Source organism: Petromyzon marinus, chromosome 59 (genome assembly GCF_048934315.1).
Source record: "Petromyzon marinus isolate PM22_M1 ecotype Great Lakes invasive population chromosome 59, UKy_Petmar_22M1.pri1.0, whole genome shotgun sequence".
Classification (NCBI taxonomy): Eukaryota; Metazoa; Chordata; class Hyperoartia; order Petromyzontiformes; family Petromyzontidae; genus Petromyzon; species Petromyzon marinus.
Window position 1 is genome coordinate 2,728,023 of NC_133725.1, and position 14,939 is coordinate 2,742,961.

At 53.3% G+C, this 14,939-nt stretch overlaps 2 protein-coding genes across 2 annotated transcripts in view; one reads left to right on the plus strand and one right to left on the minus strand.

The window, feature by feature from the left end:
• Window positions 1–14,939, plus strand: part of LOC116955291 (ras-specific guanine nucleotide-releasing factor RalGPS2) — a 210,592-nt gene that overhangs the window by 69,316 nt on the left and 126,337 nt on the right. The window lies entirely within an intron of this gene.
• LOC116958435 (ATP synthase F(1) complex subunit epsilon, mitochondrial) lies at window positions 9,587–12,807 on the minus strand. The gene is made up of 3 exons (XM_076053014.1): window positions 12,648–12,807; window positions 10,796–10,928; window positions 9,587–10,171 (listed from the first exon to the last, which is right to left on the minus strand). Exons 1-2 carry the CDS (start codon window positions 12,677–12,679, stop codon window positions 10,796–10,798), a joined length of 165 nt encoding a protein of 54 aa, XP_075909129.1. The 5' UTR covers window positions 12,680–12,807; the 3' UTR covers window positions 9,587–10,171.

Here is a 14,939-nt window from a genome sequence, read left to right on the forward strand (position 1 = left end):
GATTACCCTGAGAGATGTTGACTACCTCGCCTGGTGTACAGGAGGTCCCGTGGGTACGATTACCCTGAGAGATGTTGACTACCTCGCCTGGTGTACAGGAGGTCCCGTGGGTTCGATTACCCTGAGAGATGTTGACTACCTCGCCTGGTATACAGGAGGTCCCGTGGGTTCGATTACCCTGAGAGATGTTGAATACCTCGCCTGGTATACAGGAGGTCGTGGGTTCGATTACCCTGAGAGATGTTGACTACCTCGCCTGGAGTACAGGAGGTCTTGGGTTCGATTAACCTGAGAGATGTTGACTACCTCGCCTGGTATACAGGAGGCCCCGTGGGTTCGATTACCCTGAGAGCTGTTGACTACCTCGCCTGGTATACAGGAGGTCGTGGGTTCGATTACCCTGAGAGATGTTGACTACCTCGCCTGGTATACAAGAGGTCCCGTGGGTTCGATTACTCTGAGAGATGTTGACTACCTCGCCTGGTCTACAGGAGGTCCCGTGGGTTCGATTACCCTGAGAGATGTTGACTACCTCGCCTGGTCTACAGGAGGTCCCGTGGGTTCGATTACCCTGAGAGATGTTGACTACCTCGCCTGGTGTACAGGAGGTCGTGGGTTCGATTAGCCTGAGAGATGTTGACTACCTCGCCTGGTGTACAGGAGGTCGTGGGTTCGATTAGCCTGAGAGATGTTGGCTACCTCGCATGGTATACAGGAGGTCGTGGGTTCGATTACCCTGAGAGATGTTGACTACCTCGGCTGGTATACAGGAGGTCGTGGGTTCGATTACCCTGAGAGATGTTGACTACCTCGCCTGGTATACAGGAGGTCCCGTGGGTTCGATTACCCTGAGAGATGTTGACTACCTCGCCTGGTATGCAGGAGGTCGTGGGTTCGATTACCCTGAGAGATGTTGACTACCTCGCCTGGTCTACAGGAGGTCCCGTGGGTTCGATTACCCTGAGAGATGTTGACTACCTCGCCTGGTGTACAGGAGGTCGTGGGTTCGATTACCCTGAGAGATGTTGACTACCTCGCCTGGTATACAGGAGGTCCCGTGGGTTCGATTACCCTGAGAGATGTTGATTACCTCGCCTGGTATACAGGAGGTCCCTTGGGTTCGATTACCCTGAGAGATGTTGACTACCTCGCCTCGTATACAGGAAGTCCTGTGGGTTCGATTACCCTGAGAGATGTTGACTACCTCGCCTGGTCTACAGGAGGTCCCGTGGGTTCGATTACCCTGAGAGATGTTGACTACCTCGCCTGGTATACAGGAGGTCCCGTGGGTTCGGTTAGCCTGAGAGATGTTGACTACCTCGCCTGGTATACAGGGGGTCCCGTGGGTTCGATTAACCTGAGAGATGTTGACTACCTCGCCTGGTATACAGGAGGTCCCGTGGGTTCGATTAGCCTGAGAGATGTTGACTACCTCGCCTGGTATACAGGAGGTCCCGTGGGTTCGATTACCCTGAGAGATGTTGACTACCTCGCCTGGTATACAGGAGGTCCCGTGGGTTCGGTTAGCCTGAGAGATGTTGACTACCTCGCCTGGTGTACAGGAGGTCCCGTGGGATCGATTACCCTGAGAGATGTTGACTACCTCGCCTGGTATACAGGAGGTCGTGGGTTCGATTACCCTGAGAGATGTTGACTACCTCGCCTGGTATACAGGAGGTCCCGTGGGTTCGATTACCCTGAGAGATGTTGACTACCTCGCCTGGTCTACAGGAGGTCCCGTGAGTTCGATTAGCCTGAGAGATGTTGACTACCTCGCCTGGTCTACAGGAGGTCCCGTGGGTTCGATTACCCTGAGAGATGTTGACTACCTCGCCTGGTCTACAGGAGGTTCCGTGGGTTCGATTACACTGAGAGATGTTGACTAACTCGCCTGGTATACAGGAAGTCGTGGGTTCGATTACCCTGAGAGACGTTGACTACCTCGCCTGGTCTACAGGAGGTCGTGAGTTCGATTAACCTGAGAGACGTTGACCACCTCGCCTGGTATACAGGAGGTCATGGGTTCGATTACCCTGAGAGATGTTGACTACCTCGCCTGGTATACAGGAGGTCCCGTGGGTTCGATTACCCTGAGAATGTTGACTACCTCGCCTGGTCTACAGGAGGTCCCGTGGGTTCGATTAACCTGAGAGATGTTGACTACCTCGCCTGGTATACAGGAGGTCATGGGTTCGATTACCCTGAGAGATGTTGACTACCTCGCCTGGTGTACAGGAGGTCCCGTGGGTTCGATTACCCTGAGAGATGTTGACTACCTCGCCTGGTCTACAGGAGGTCGCGTGGGTTCGATTAACCTGAGAGATGTTGACTACCTCGCCTGGTCTACAGGAGGTCCCGTGGGTTCGATTTCCCTGAGAGATGTTGACTACCTCGCCTGGTGTACAGGAGGTCGTGGGTTCGATTACCCTGAGAGATGTTGACTACCTCGCCTGGTCTACAGGACGTCGTGGGTTCGATTACACTGAGAGATGTTGACTACCTCACCTGGTATACAGGAGGTCGTGGGTTCGATTACCCTGAGAGATGTTAACTACCTCGCCTGGTCTACAGGAAGTCGTGGGTTCGATTAGCCTGAGAGATGTTGACTCCTTCGCTATGGGTGTCTATGAGTCTTTGTGGGTCTCTGTGTGTCTCTTTGAGTCTCTGTGGGTCTCTGTGGATCTCTATTAGTCTCTGTAGGTCTCTGTGGGTCTCTGTGGGTCTCTGTGTGTCTCTATGGGTCTCTGTGGGTCTCTGTGGGTCTCTATAAGTCTCTGTGGGTCTATGTGGGTCTCTATGAGTCTCTATATGTCTCTTTGGGTCTATGTGGGTGTCTATGAGTCTTTGTGGGTCTCTGTGAGTCTCTCTGACCCTCTGTGGGTTTCTGTGGGTCTCTATAAGTCTCTGTGTATCTACGTGGGTTTCTATGAGTCTCTGTGGGTCTCTGTGGGTCTCTGAGTCTCTGTATGTCTCTGTGGGTCTCGATGGGTCTCTGTGGGTCTCTGTCGGTCTCTGTGGGTCTCTGTGAGTCTCTATGAGTCTCTCTGTGTCTCTATGGGTCTCTATGGGTCTCTGTGTGAGTCTCTGTGTGTCTCTGTGAGTCTCTGTGGGTCTCTGTCAGTCTCTGTGGGTTTCTATAAGTATCTGTGGGTCTATGCGGGTTTCTATGAGTCTCTGTGAGTCTCTGTGTGTCTCTGTGGGTCTCTATAAGTCTCTGTGGGTCTATGTGGGTCTCTATGAGTCTCTATATGTCTCTTTGGTTCTCTGTGGGTGTCTATGAGTCTCTGTGGGTGTCTGTGCCTGTCTATGAGTCTCTCTGCATCTCTATGAGTCTCTGTGGGTCTCTATGAGTCTCTCTGGGTCTCTGTGTGTCTCTGTGGGTCTCTATGGGTCTCTATGAGTCTCTGTGGGTCTCTGTGGGTCTCTATCAGTCTCTATAAGTCTCTGTGGGTCTCTATGAGTCTCTGTGGGTCTCTGTGGGTCTCTATAAGTCGCTGAGAGTCTCTGTGGGTCTCTATGAGTCTCTGTGGGTCTCGATTGGACTCTATGAGTCTCTGTGGGTCTCTGTGGGTCTCAATGAGTCTCTACAAGTCTCTGTGAGTCTCTCTGGGTCTCTGTGCGTCTATGTGGGTTTATATGAGTCTCTATGGGTCTCTATGAGTCTCTATGGGTCTCTGTGTGTCTCTATGAGTCTCTGTGGGTCTCTGTGGGACTATGCGGGTTTCATGAGTCTCTGTGGGTCTCTGTGAGTCTCTGTGGGTCTATATAAGTCTCTGTGGGTCTCTATGAGTTTCTATGAATCTCTGTGGGTCTCTATGAGTCTCTGTGGGTCTCTGTGGGTCTCTATGAGTCTCTGTGGGTCTCTATGAGTCTCTGTGGGTCTCTGTGGGTCTCTATGAGTCTCTGTGGGTCTCTATGAGTCTCTGTGGGTCTCTGTGGGTCTCTTTAAGTCTCTGTGGGTCTATGTGGGGGCATCTCACACATCAGTGTGCCAGGAAAGGTCCTGGCAAGGATTATTCAACATCGCCTTGCCAGGCATGCTGAGGAGAGGCTTGCGGAGCCCCAATGCGGTTTCAGGAGGGGGCGGTCCTGCACAGATGCCATATTTTCTGTCCGTCTGCTACAGCAGAGGTGTAGGGAATTCCAACAAGACCTACATCTCTGCTTTATTGACCTGGTCAAGGCCTATGATACCATCAGTAGGCCTGGGCTCTGGGTTGTTCTTCGTGCTTTTGGAGTCCCTGACCCTCTGCTCACGATCATTAAGGACCTTCATGATGGTGAGCGGGCCCGGGTAAAACTACATGGCTGGGAGTCAGAGCCATTCCCTGTACACCTTGGGGTACGACAGGGATGTCCTCTAGCTCCCACATTATTTAACATCTATTTTGAGACACACACAGACACACTGAGACACACACACACTGACACACTGAGACACACACACACTGACACACAGACACACAGATACACACACAGACACACAGATACACACACACACTGAGACACACTGTGACACACACAGAGACACAGAGACACACTGAGACACACACACAGACACACTGAGACACACACTGAGACACACTGAGACAACAACCGCCATTCGCCACTAAGTGGCGGTGACGTCTACACGACGCTTGTGCCAGGCTATGTGCACCGTGAGGCCACGTGAAGTGTCGAACGCCCGCTGGCAGGAGGTCACTGGGCAGACCCAGGTACCACGGGTCGACTGACTGAGATGACTGGCTGATGCACCACCTGTGCCCCCTACTGTGCCAACCTGCTGTGCTTTAGCCACCCGGCGTTCCGCTCGTTGTTGTGAGCGTCGCTCCTCCGCCCTCCGTTGTTGTTGGAGGGCGACTGCCTCCAACTGCCCAGTAGCATCCTTCACGAGCCTCCTCCACAGAGGCCGATCTTGACACCGCTGGTACCAGTCATCGGCAAGTCCACTCAGCTCCACGTCCTCCTGTACCACATCACTCCATCTCTTCTCTAGCCCGTGCCGCGCCCGCTTAGCCCCCTCAATCCGGCCAAACAAAAGCTGTTTCGGCATGCGGTGGCTGGGCATGCGGGCTACATGACCCAGCCATCGCAGCCTTGCCTGCCGGAGGAGCTCACCGATGGGACCCTGCCCAGATCTTTCAAGGATTTGTGAGCTCCTCACACAATCCAGTCTGGTTAAACCCAGGATGGATCGTAGGCAGGCCAGCCTAAATGTTTCTAACCGGCGAAGATGTTCCACCAGGGGGGTCCACGTTTCGCAAGCGTAGAGAAGGGAGGGAATGACCGTGGCCGAGAAGACCTGAAGCTTAGTGCGGAGCGACAGACCAGGTAGCTTCCACACAGCGTTACGCAACCGATGAAAAGATATTGCCGCTCGACTAATTCGGAGTGAGACCTCTGCTGTTAAACTGGAGCCAGTCATAAGCACACTGCCCAGGTATGGGAAACTCTCCACTCTCTCCACAACTGCCCCATCACCGATTGGGAGTTGTGGGGGTGGAGTGTCCAATGGTACAAAATACCCAGGCAGGTGCTTAGTTTTGGTGGGGCTGATGGTAAGGCCCACCTCTTAGTGGCACGCTCCAGTCTCAGCAGCAGCGTCTCCAACTCCTCCTCTGACTGAGCAGCTATTACCAAATCATCAGCATACATAACGTGGTTGAGCAATAGGGAGCCATCCCTTGACCGCACCCGGGCATCGATTAGCCTCCCATTGTATCTGTACCATATGGAGATTCCCCCGGTACAGCTATTGAAGGCTTCACGAACTACGTGGTCAAAATAGATGTTAAATAATGTGGGAGCCAGAGGACATCCCTGTCGCACCCCAAGGTGTACAGGGAATGGCTCTGACTCCCGGCCACGTAGTTTTACCCGGGCCCGCTCACCATCATGAAGGTCCTTAATGATCGTGAGCAGAGGGTCAGGTACTCCAAAAGCACGAAGAACGACCCAGAGCCCAGGCCTACTGATGGTATCATAGGCCTTGACCAGGTCAATAAAGCAGAGATGTAGGTCTTGTTGGAATTCCCTACACCTCTGCTGTAGCAGACGGACAGAAAATATGGCATCTGTGCAGGACCGCCCTTTCCTGAAACCGCATTGGGGCTCCGCAAGCCTCTCCTCAGCGTGCCTGGCAAGGCGATGCTGAATAATCCTTGCCAGGACCTTTCCTGGCACACTGAGGAGTGAGATGCCCCTGTAGTTGTTACAGTCTGTGCGGTCCCCCTTCTTAAAAAGGGGGACCACCAGGGCATCCTTCCAATCCTGCGGAACCCGTCCAGTGGTCCAGACTGTTGTTATGATGTCATATAGGGCAGTCTGTGCACAAACGCCACCCTCCCTCAGCATTTCGCTTGGGAGATCATCTCTGCCCGCTGCCTTTCCTGGTCTCAGACTCCGGATCGCCTTCAATACTTCCTCAGCAGATGGAACCTCAGCCAGCCACTCACAGGGGGTGACTTCATCCAATATTTGAGGCACCGCAGCCTCAGCAGGGTCATCCTCACTTTGTGCCACGATGTTTTCCTGGCTGAGGGATTTTCCCTCCCCCAGGACCTCACAGAAATGCCCAGCAAATCTGCGAACCTGTTCCTGGGGGTCGGAAATTGGATCACCGTTTTTTCCCCTAATGATGGTAATAGGTGTGGCGCTGCAGGTTACTTTTTTGATGGAGTTAAATAGAGATTTGTGATCACGGGCCACTGAGGCAGACTCCATCTCCTCAGCAACCCGCGACCACCACCCATCCTTGCAGCGCCTCACGGCTCTCCGAACCTCCGAGCGAAGGCTGCGGTAAGCCTCCTCATTCTCTGACGTGGGATTCTGTAGCCGATGACAGTGGGCCTGTCGCTTTTTCTCAACCATCCTGAACAACTCCTCTGTCAGCCAGGGTGTCTGGGGAGGTCTGGACCGCGTACCCAAAGCAGCCATTGCAGCTGCATGAGTCACAGTCCTAAACCTCGCCCATTTACCCTCGACATCAGGAGGAGCCCGGGACGATGCCAATCCCAGCCGCAAGCGATGATGAAATTCTCGCTTGCAACTTTCATCAGATAACTGAGACCAGGCCACTTTAGGTTGGAATGGGGTCCTGGGTGTACACCCACCACCGGAGTGGAAGAATGGCAGGCGCATCTTACAGATGACTAGTCGATGGTCAGAGGGCAGATCAGCTCCACGGTAGGTCCTGGTGTCAAGGACATGGGCTCGCATTCGCTGGTCCGTCACTATGTAGTCCAGCAGATGTTCTTGCTTGGACCCGGCATGCATCCATGATGTTGTGTGGATGCGCCGATGCCGGAACAGCGTGTTGGTAATTACAAGCCCATGGGCTGCACAAAAATCTAGCAGCCTCCTACCGTTGTTATTGAGCTGATCTGGCCCATGCCCTCCAATCACTCCAGACCAGGTGCCAGTATCATGACCAACTCGGGCATTGAAGTCACCCAACATGATGACTCTATCCCGAGGGGCCACTTTAGCCAGCACCTGTGACAGGAGGTCATAGAAGGCATCTGACTCATCGGCTTTGCCTGCATCCCTCCACGGATGTTCATCTTCGGTGGGGGCATAAGTAACCACGACCACCATTCCTCGCCTCCGGTTGATGGGAAGGCGAGCCCAAAGTAGCCTGGGGCTTACAGCTTCCCACATCTCACCGCCACGCTCCCACGCCCCCTTCATGCTTTTGTTCAAAAGAAGACCCACACCCTGTTGTTTGGCAGTCTGCTGCCCCGAGTAGAGGACTGTCCACCCCTCATGGTGGCTGGAGCCAGAGCCGGTCCACCGGACCTCCTGAATGCCGCATAGATCCAGGCGGTACCGGTCCAGCTCCCGACAGAGGAGTGGCAGCCTCTCCTCTGCAGTGAGCGTTCGAACATTCCACGTGGCCACCCGTAGTGGCTTTTCGTTGTTTCTGGAGTAGCCCCGAGGGTAGGTATTCAATCTCCTGGCTCCGCCAATTGGGGTTTGGCCAGGAGACGTCATAGACGCCTGGCCCCCCGGGGCCTCCGGCACAAGCTTAGTTGTTACATATTTCAGTTTAATTCGTGGTTTCGTGGTAATTAATTGAAGGTGAAGGGGTTACCAGCCCCTCGCACCCGTCCAGAGCCCCCGTTTAGCCCCTGTGGTGGAGACATAAGCCATGAGGGGAGGAGCCAATCAAAATTGGATCTCCCCCCACAGCGCTGTCCACGACGGAGTTGTCCGTCCGGCACCGCGAGGAGGTAGGGGGTTGTTTTGCCGGACACACTGAGACACACACACACTGAGAGACACACATACACACACACACTGAGACACACACAGACACACACTGAGACACAGACACACTGAGACACACTGAGACACAGAGACACACTGAGACACACACAGACACACTGAGACACACACAGACACACTGAGACACAGACACACACTGAGACACACACAGACACACTGAGACACACACAGACACACTGAGACATACTGAGACACAGACACACACTGAGACACACACAGACACACTGAGACACACACACACTGAGAGACACACATACACTGAGACACACACAGAGACACACACAGACACACTGAGACACACACAGACACACTGAGACACAGAGACACACACAGACACACTGAGACACACACAGACACACTGAGACACACACAGACACACAGATACACACACAGACACACACTGAGTCACACACTGAGACACACACAGACACACTGAGACACAGAGACACACACAGACACACTGAGACAGACACACTGAGACACACACACTGAGACACAGACACACACACTGAGACACACAGACACACTGAGACACACAGAGACACTGAGACACACTGAGACACAGACACACACTGAGACACACAGATACACACAGAGACACACTGAGACACAGACACACACTGAGACACACTGAGACACACACAGACACACTGAGACAGACACACTGAGACACTGACACACAGATACACACACAGACATACACAGACACACTGAGACACACTGAGACACACTGAGACACTGACACACACTGAGACACACACAGACACACTGAGACACTGACACACACTGAGACACACACAGACACACTGAGACACAGACACACAGATACTGAGACACACACAGACACACTGAGACACACACAGACACACTGAGACAGACACACTGAGACACTGACACACACTGAGACACACACAGACACACTGAGACACACACAGACACACTGAGACAGACACACTGAGACACTGACACACACACAGACACACACAGACACACTGAGACACACTGAGACACACTGAGACACTGACACACACAGACACACTGAGACACAGACACACAGACACTGAGACACACACAGACACACTGAGACACACTGAGACACACACAGACACACTGAGACAGACACACTGAGACACTGACACACACTGAGACACACACAGACACACTGAGACACAGACACACACTGAGACACACACACACACTGAGACACACACAGAGACACACACAGAAACACTGAGACACACTGAGACACACACAGACACACAGAGACACTGAGACACACTGAGACACACTGAGACACAGGGGAGGCTCCAGGTTTATTGAACAACACTGGGATCTTACAGCATCAAAGGGTGAGCGTCTGGGTGAGCGTCTGGGTGTGAGTGAGTGAGCGTGCGAGTGAGTGAGCGTGTGAGTGGGTCAGCGGGTGAGCAAGTGAGTGAGTAGGTGAGTGAGAGGGTGAGCGGGTGAGCAAGTGAGTGAGTAGGTGAGTGAGAGGGTGAGCGGGTGAGCAAGTGAGTGAGTAGGTGAGTGAGAGGGTGAGTGAGAGGGTGAGCGGGTGAGTGAGAGGGTGAGCAGGTGAGTGAGAGGGTGAGTGAGAGGGTGAGTGAGAAGGTGAGCGGGTGAGTGAGAGGGTGAGTGAGAGGGTGAGTGAGTGAGTGAGTGAGAGGGTGAGTGGGTGAGTGAGTGAGAGGGTGAGTGAGTGGGTGAGTGAGTGAGTGGGTGAGTGAGTGAGAGGGTGAGTGGGTGAGTGAGTGAGAGGGTGAGTGAGAGGGTGAGTGAGTGGGTGAGTGAGTGAGTCAGCTGGGTGTCTCAGTTCCACATCCCTGAGTCTGTGGAGGGGGGGAGGGGTTGGGGAGGTATCCCAGCATCCATTGGGGTTCACTTCCTGTGAGCGCAGGAGAAAGGGGAAAGACGGTGAGCGGTGTTTGGCCTACTCTTCCACCCCCTGGTGGCAGTCATCTTGGAAGGAGGTGAGAGTACCACCCACCCACTCACTCACCCACCCACTCACTCACCCACCCACTCACTCACCCACCCACTCACCCACCCACCCACTCACTCACCCACTCACCCACCCACCCACCCACTCACCCACTCACACACCCACTCACTCACCCACTCACCCACCCACTCACTCACCCACTCACTCACCCACCCCACTCAACCACTCACTCACCCCACTCACCCACCCACTCACCCACCCACTCACCCACCCATACACCCACCCATTTACCCACTCACCCACTCACTCACCCACCCACTCACCCACCCACTCACTCACCCACCCACCCACTCACCCACCCACTCACCCACCCACTCACCCACCCACCCACTCACCCACCCACTCACCACCCCACCCACCCACCCACTCACCACCCACCCACTCACCCCCCACCCACCCACCCACTCACTCACCCACCCACTCACCCACCCACCCACCCACTCACCCACCCACCCACCCACTCACTCACCCACCCACCCACTCACCCCCCACCCACCCACCACTCACCTACTGCGTCTTGGTTCCTGCAGGCTTCACCAGGCGGATGGTGGTCGCTGTCCGTTTGAGCGCCTCGCCCCGAAACTCCGGCTTGAGGACCGCCCGGACCACACGGGCGCAGATCTCTGAGTAGCGAATGTAGCTGTGGTGGAGGGAGGGAGGTGGGTGGGTGGGTGGGGGGGTGAGTGGGGGGGTGAGTGGGTGGGAGGGTGAGTGGGTGGGAGGGTGAGTGGGTGGGTGGGTGAGTGGGTGAGTGAGTGAGTGGGTAGGAGAGTGAGTGAGTGGGTGGGTGAATGGGTGGGTGAGTGCGTGGATGAATGGGTGGGTGATTGGGTGGGTGAGTAGGTGGGTGAGTGAGTGGGTGAGTGCGTGGGTGAGCGAGTGGGTGAGTGAGTGGGTGAGTGAGTGAGTGGGTGGGGGGGTGAGTGGGTGGGGGGGTGAGTGAGTGGGTGGGTGAGTGAGTGGGTGGGTGAGTGAGTGGGTGGGTGAGTGAGTGAGTGGGTGAGTGAGTGGGTGGGTGAGTGAGTGGGTGAGTGGGTAAATGGGTGGGTGTATGGGTGGGTGAATGGGTGGGTGCGTGAGTGAGTGGGTGGAGTGAGTGGGTGAGTGGGGTGGGTGGGTGAGTGGGGTGGGTGAGTGAGTGGGGTGGGTGAGTGAGTGGGGTGGGTGAGTGAGTGGGGTGGGTGAGTGGGTGGGTGAGTGGGGTGAGTGAGTGGGTGAGTGGGTAAATGGGTGGGTGAGTGGGTGGGTGAATGGGTGGGTGCGTGAGTGAGTGGGTGGGTGAGTGGGGTGAGTGAGTGGGTGGGTGAGTGAGTGGGTGAGTGATCTTTGTGTGTCACGTGTGGTGCTGCTGCTGCTACTCGCCACAACTAACACCACTTGCCCCAGCGAGACAGCCCTGTTTGAGGCTACCTGGGTGACCTCTGTCTTTGGTGCAAGGTCACTTCACGTCTCTGCGCGCGCATGGGCGTTAATCACCGCAGAGCAAAGAGCTTTACGGATTGTCGGATTTCCCCTCCGGTACCGCGGTCACGTGTGCGGTGTGCCAGGCTAGGTGCACGTCCAAGGGAGGGAGGTCACGGGCAGTGGTGTGGTGGTGGTGATGGTGGTGATGGTGGTGGTGATGGTGGTGGTGATGATGGTGGGGTAATGGTGGTGGTGATGGTGGTGGTAATGGTGGTGGTGATGGTGGTAGTGATGGTGGTGATGGTGGTAGTGATGATGTGGTGGTAATGGTGGTGATGATGGTGGTGTGGTGGTGATGGTGGTGGTGATGATGGTGGTGATGGTGGTGGTGGTGTGGTGATGGTGGTAGTGGTGGTGGTGGTGATGGTGGCAGTGGTGATGGTGGTGATGATGGTGGTGGTGGTGGTGATGGTGGTGATGATGGTGGTAGTGATGACAGTGATGATGGTGGTGGTGATGATGGTGGTGATGGTGATAGTGATGGTGGTGGTGATGGTGGTAGTGATGGTGGTGATGGTGGTGGTGATGATGGTGGTGATGGTGATAGTGATGGTGGTGGTGGTGTGGTGATGGTGGTAGTGGTGGTGGTGATGGTGGCAGTGGTGATGGTGGTGATGATGGTGGTGGTGGTGATGGTGGTGATGATGGTGGTAGTGATGACAGTGATGATGGTGGTGGTGATGATGGTGGTGGTGATGATGGTGGTGGTGATGGTGATAGTGATGGTGGTGGTGATGGTGGTAGTGATGGTGGTGATGGTGGTGGTGATGATGGTGGTGATGGTGATAGTGATGGTGGTGGTGATGGTGGTAGTGATGGTGTTGGTGGTGGTGTTGTGGTGGGTAGTGGTGTTGGTGGTGGTAGTGGTGATGGTAGTGATGGTGTTGGTGGTCACCTGATGCCCGCTTGTCTCCAGTAGGCCACCATGGTTGCTTTCGCTGTGCTGGCGACGACGAGGGTGGTGGTGGTGGTTGTGGTGGCGGTGGTAAGAGGCCTTGCAGCGGTCAAACGAAGTCACTCCACGCTAGAAGACTTACGTCGATGGATGACGTCATCGTCGTCCGAAGCGTCGCGGGGGTTGTCGTGACGTCATCGACGCGAAATGGCGCGCGCCCGGCCACCCCCCCCATTCGACACCGCTGACGTCTGGGTGACGTGACGTCATCGCTGAGGGGGGGTCACGGAGCACCTCGCCGATGACGTCACGCACGTCGCGGGAGTTGTTTGCGGCGTCATCGCGGCTTCACGGCTCCTTACCAACCTCTGCCACCCCCTGACGTCATGTAAAGTGTGGGTTGTCGTGACGTAATCGCGGCTTCACGGCACTCTACCAACACCCCCCTCCGTGACGTCATATACTTTGTGAGTAGCCGTTACGTCATCCCTGCGTAATCGCACGCCTCTCTGACGTCGATTGACATGACGTCTTTGTAGCGTCGCGGCATACCACCGCTCCCCCTGACGTCATGTACATCGTGGGTTGTCGTGACGTCTTCGCGATGGTGTCGTGAGATGTGGGCCTGTGTCCCGGTTGACCCCCAACCACCCACCCCTTGGTAAGATGGCCGGCCGAGTTGGAGTCGACGTTGAGGCAACGTTGAGGAGACGTTGAGGCAACGTTGAGGAGACGTTAAGACGACGTTGAGACGACGTGGTGGTTTGCGCGGGGGACGTGGGGGGCACTGGGGAATGGATAGCGGCTATAAGTCGGTCAGTGAAGTGTTTATCGGCCATTTTTGGTAAGGAGAGGCGTCGCCATGTTAGGTAAGAGCCGGAGGGGGGGGGGCGTCCGCCATTTTGAGTAAGTTGGAGATTCATTCTTGATTCTTTCGGTAAAGTCACCACGTAGAAGGGAAACAATAAAATAATAAAATATATAAAACAATAAAATTCTCACGACGTTTCGACTGCAACACAAGCAATCGCCATCAGGTGTGAAAACCACAACAAGAAATTTTGAAAAAAAGTGGCGGTTATTTTTAATGTTTGCACCACGGAGAGAGATTTGACAGTTTGTTCAGATGGACGAGTCCATCTGAACAAACTGGACGAATCCATCTGAACAAACTGGACGTGTCCATCTGAACAAACTGGACGAGTCCATCTGAACAAAATGTCAAATCTCTCTCCGTGGTGCTAACGTTCAAAATAACCGTCACTTTTTTTCATATTTTTTTTTGCCGTGGTTTTCACACCTGATGATGATTGCTTGGACGAGTCCATCTGAACAAACTGGACGAGTCCATCTGAACGAACTGGACTCGTCCATCTGAACAAACTGGACGAGTCCATCTGAACAAACTGTCAAATCTCTCTCCGTGGTGCTAACGTTCAAAATAACCGCCACTTTTTTCATATTTTCTTGCCGTGGTTTTCACACCTGATGATGATTGCTTGGACGAGTCCATCTGAACAAACTGGACGAATCCATCTGAACGAACTGGACTCGTCCATCTGAACAAACTGGACGAGTCCATCTGAACAAACTGTCAAATCGCTCTCCGTGGTGTTAACGTTCAAAATAACCGCCACTTTTTTCAAATTTTCTTGTTATGGTTTTCACAACTGATGATGATTGCTTGGTGTTGTAGTCGAAACGTCGTGAGAATTGTATTGTTTTTTATGTTTTTATTATTTTATTGTTTTCCTTCTACGTGGTGGTGACTTTACCGAAAGAACCAAGTATAATAATTGTGTTGTTTTATATGTTTATTATTTTATTGTTTCCCTTCTACGTGTTGGTGACTTTACCGAAATAACCAAGAATAATAATTTTATTGTTTTACATTTATATTATTTTATTGTTTCCCTTCTACGTGGTGGTGACTTTACCGAAAGAACCAAGAATAATAATTTTATTGTTTTACATTTATATTATTTTATTGTTTCCCTTCTACGTGGTGGTGACTTTACCGAAAGAACCAAGAATAATAGTTTTATTGTTTTATATTTTTATTATTTTATTGTTTCCCTTCTACGTGGTGGTGACTTTACCGAAAGAACCAAGAATAATAATTTTATTGTTTTACATTTATATTATTTTATTGTTTCCCTTCTACGTGGTGGTGACTTTACCGAAAGAACCAAGTATAATAATTGCGTTGTTTTATATGTTTATTATTTTATTGTTTCCCTTCTACGTGTTGGTGACTTTACCGAAAGAACCAAGAATAATAATTTTATTGTT

Coding starts and splice junctions, on each gene's coding strand:
- LOC116958435 (XM_076053014.1), bottom strand. CDS start 12,679: ATGGTGGCCTACTGGAGACAAGCGGGCATCAG. Junction 10,929..12,647: donor TGGAGACAAGCGGGCATCAG/GTGACCACCAAC, acceptor CCTCCACCACAG/CTACATTCGCTACTCAGAGA.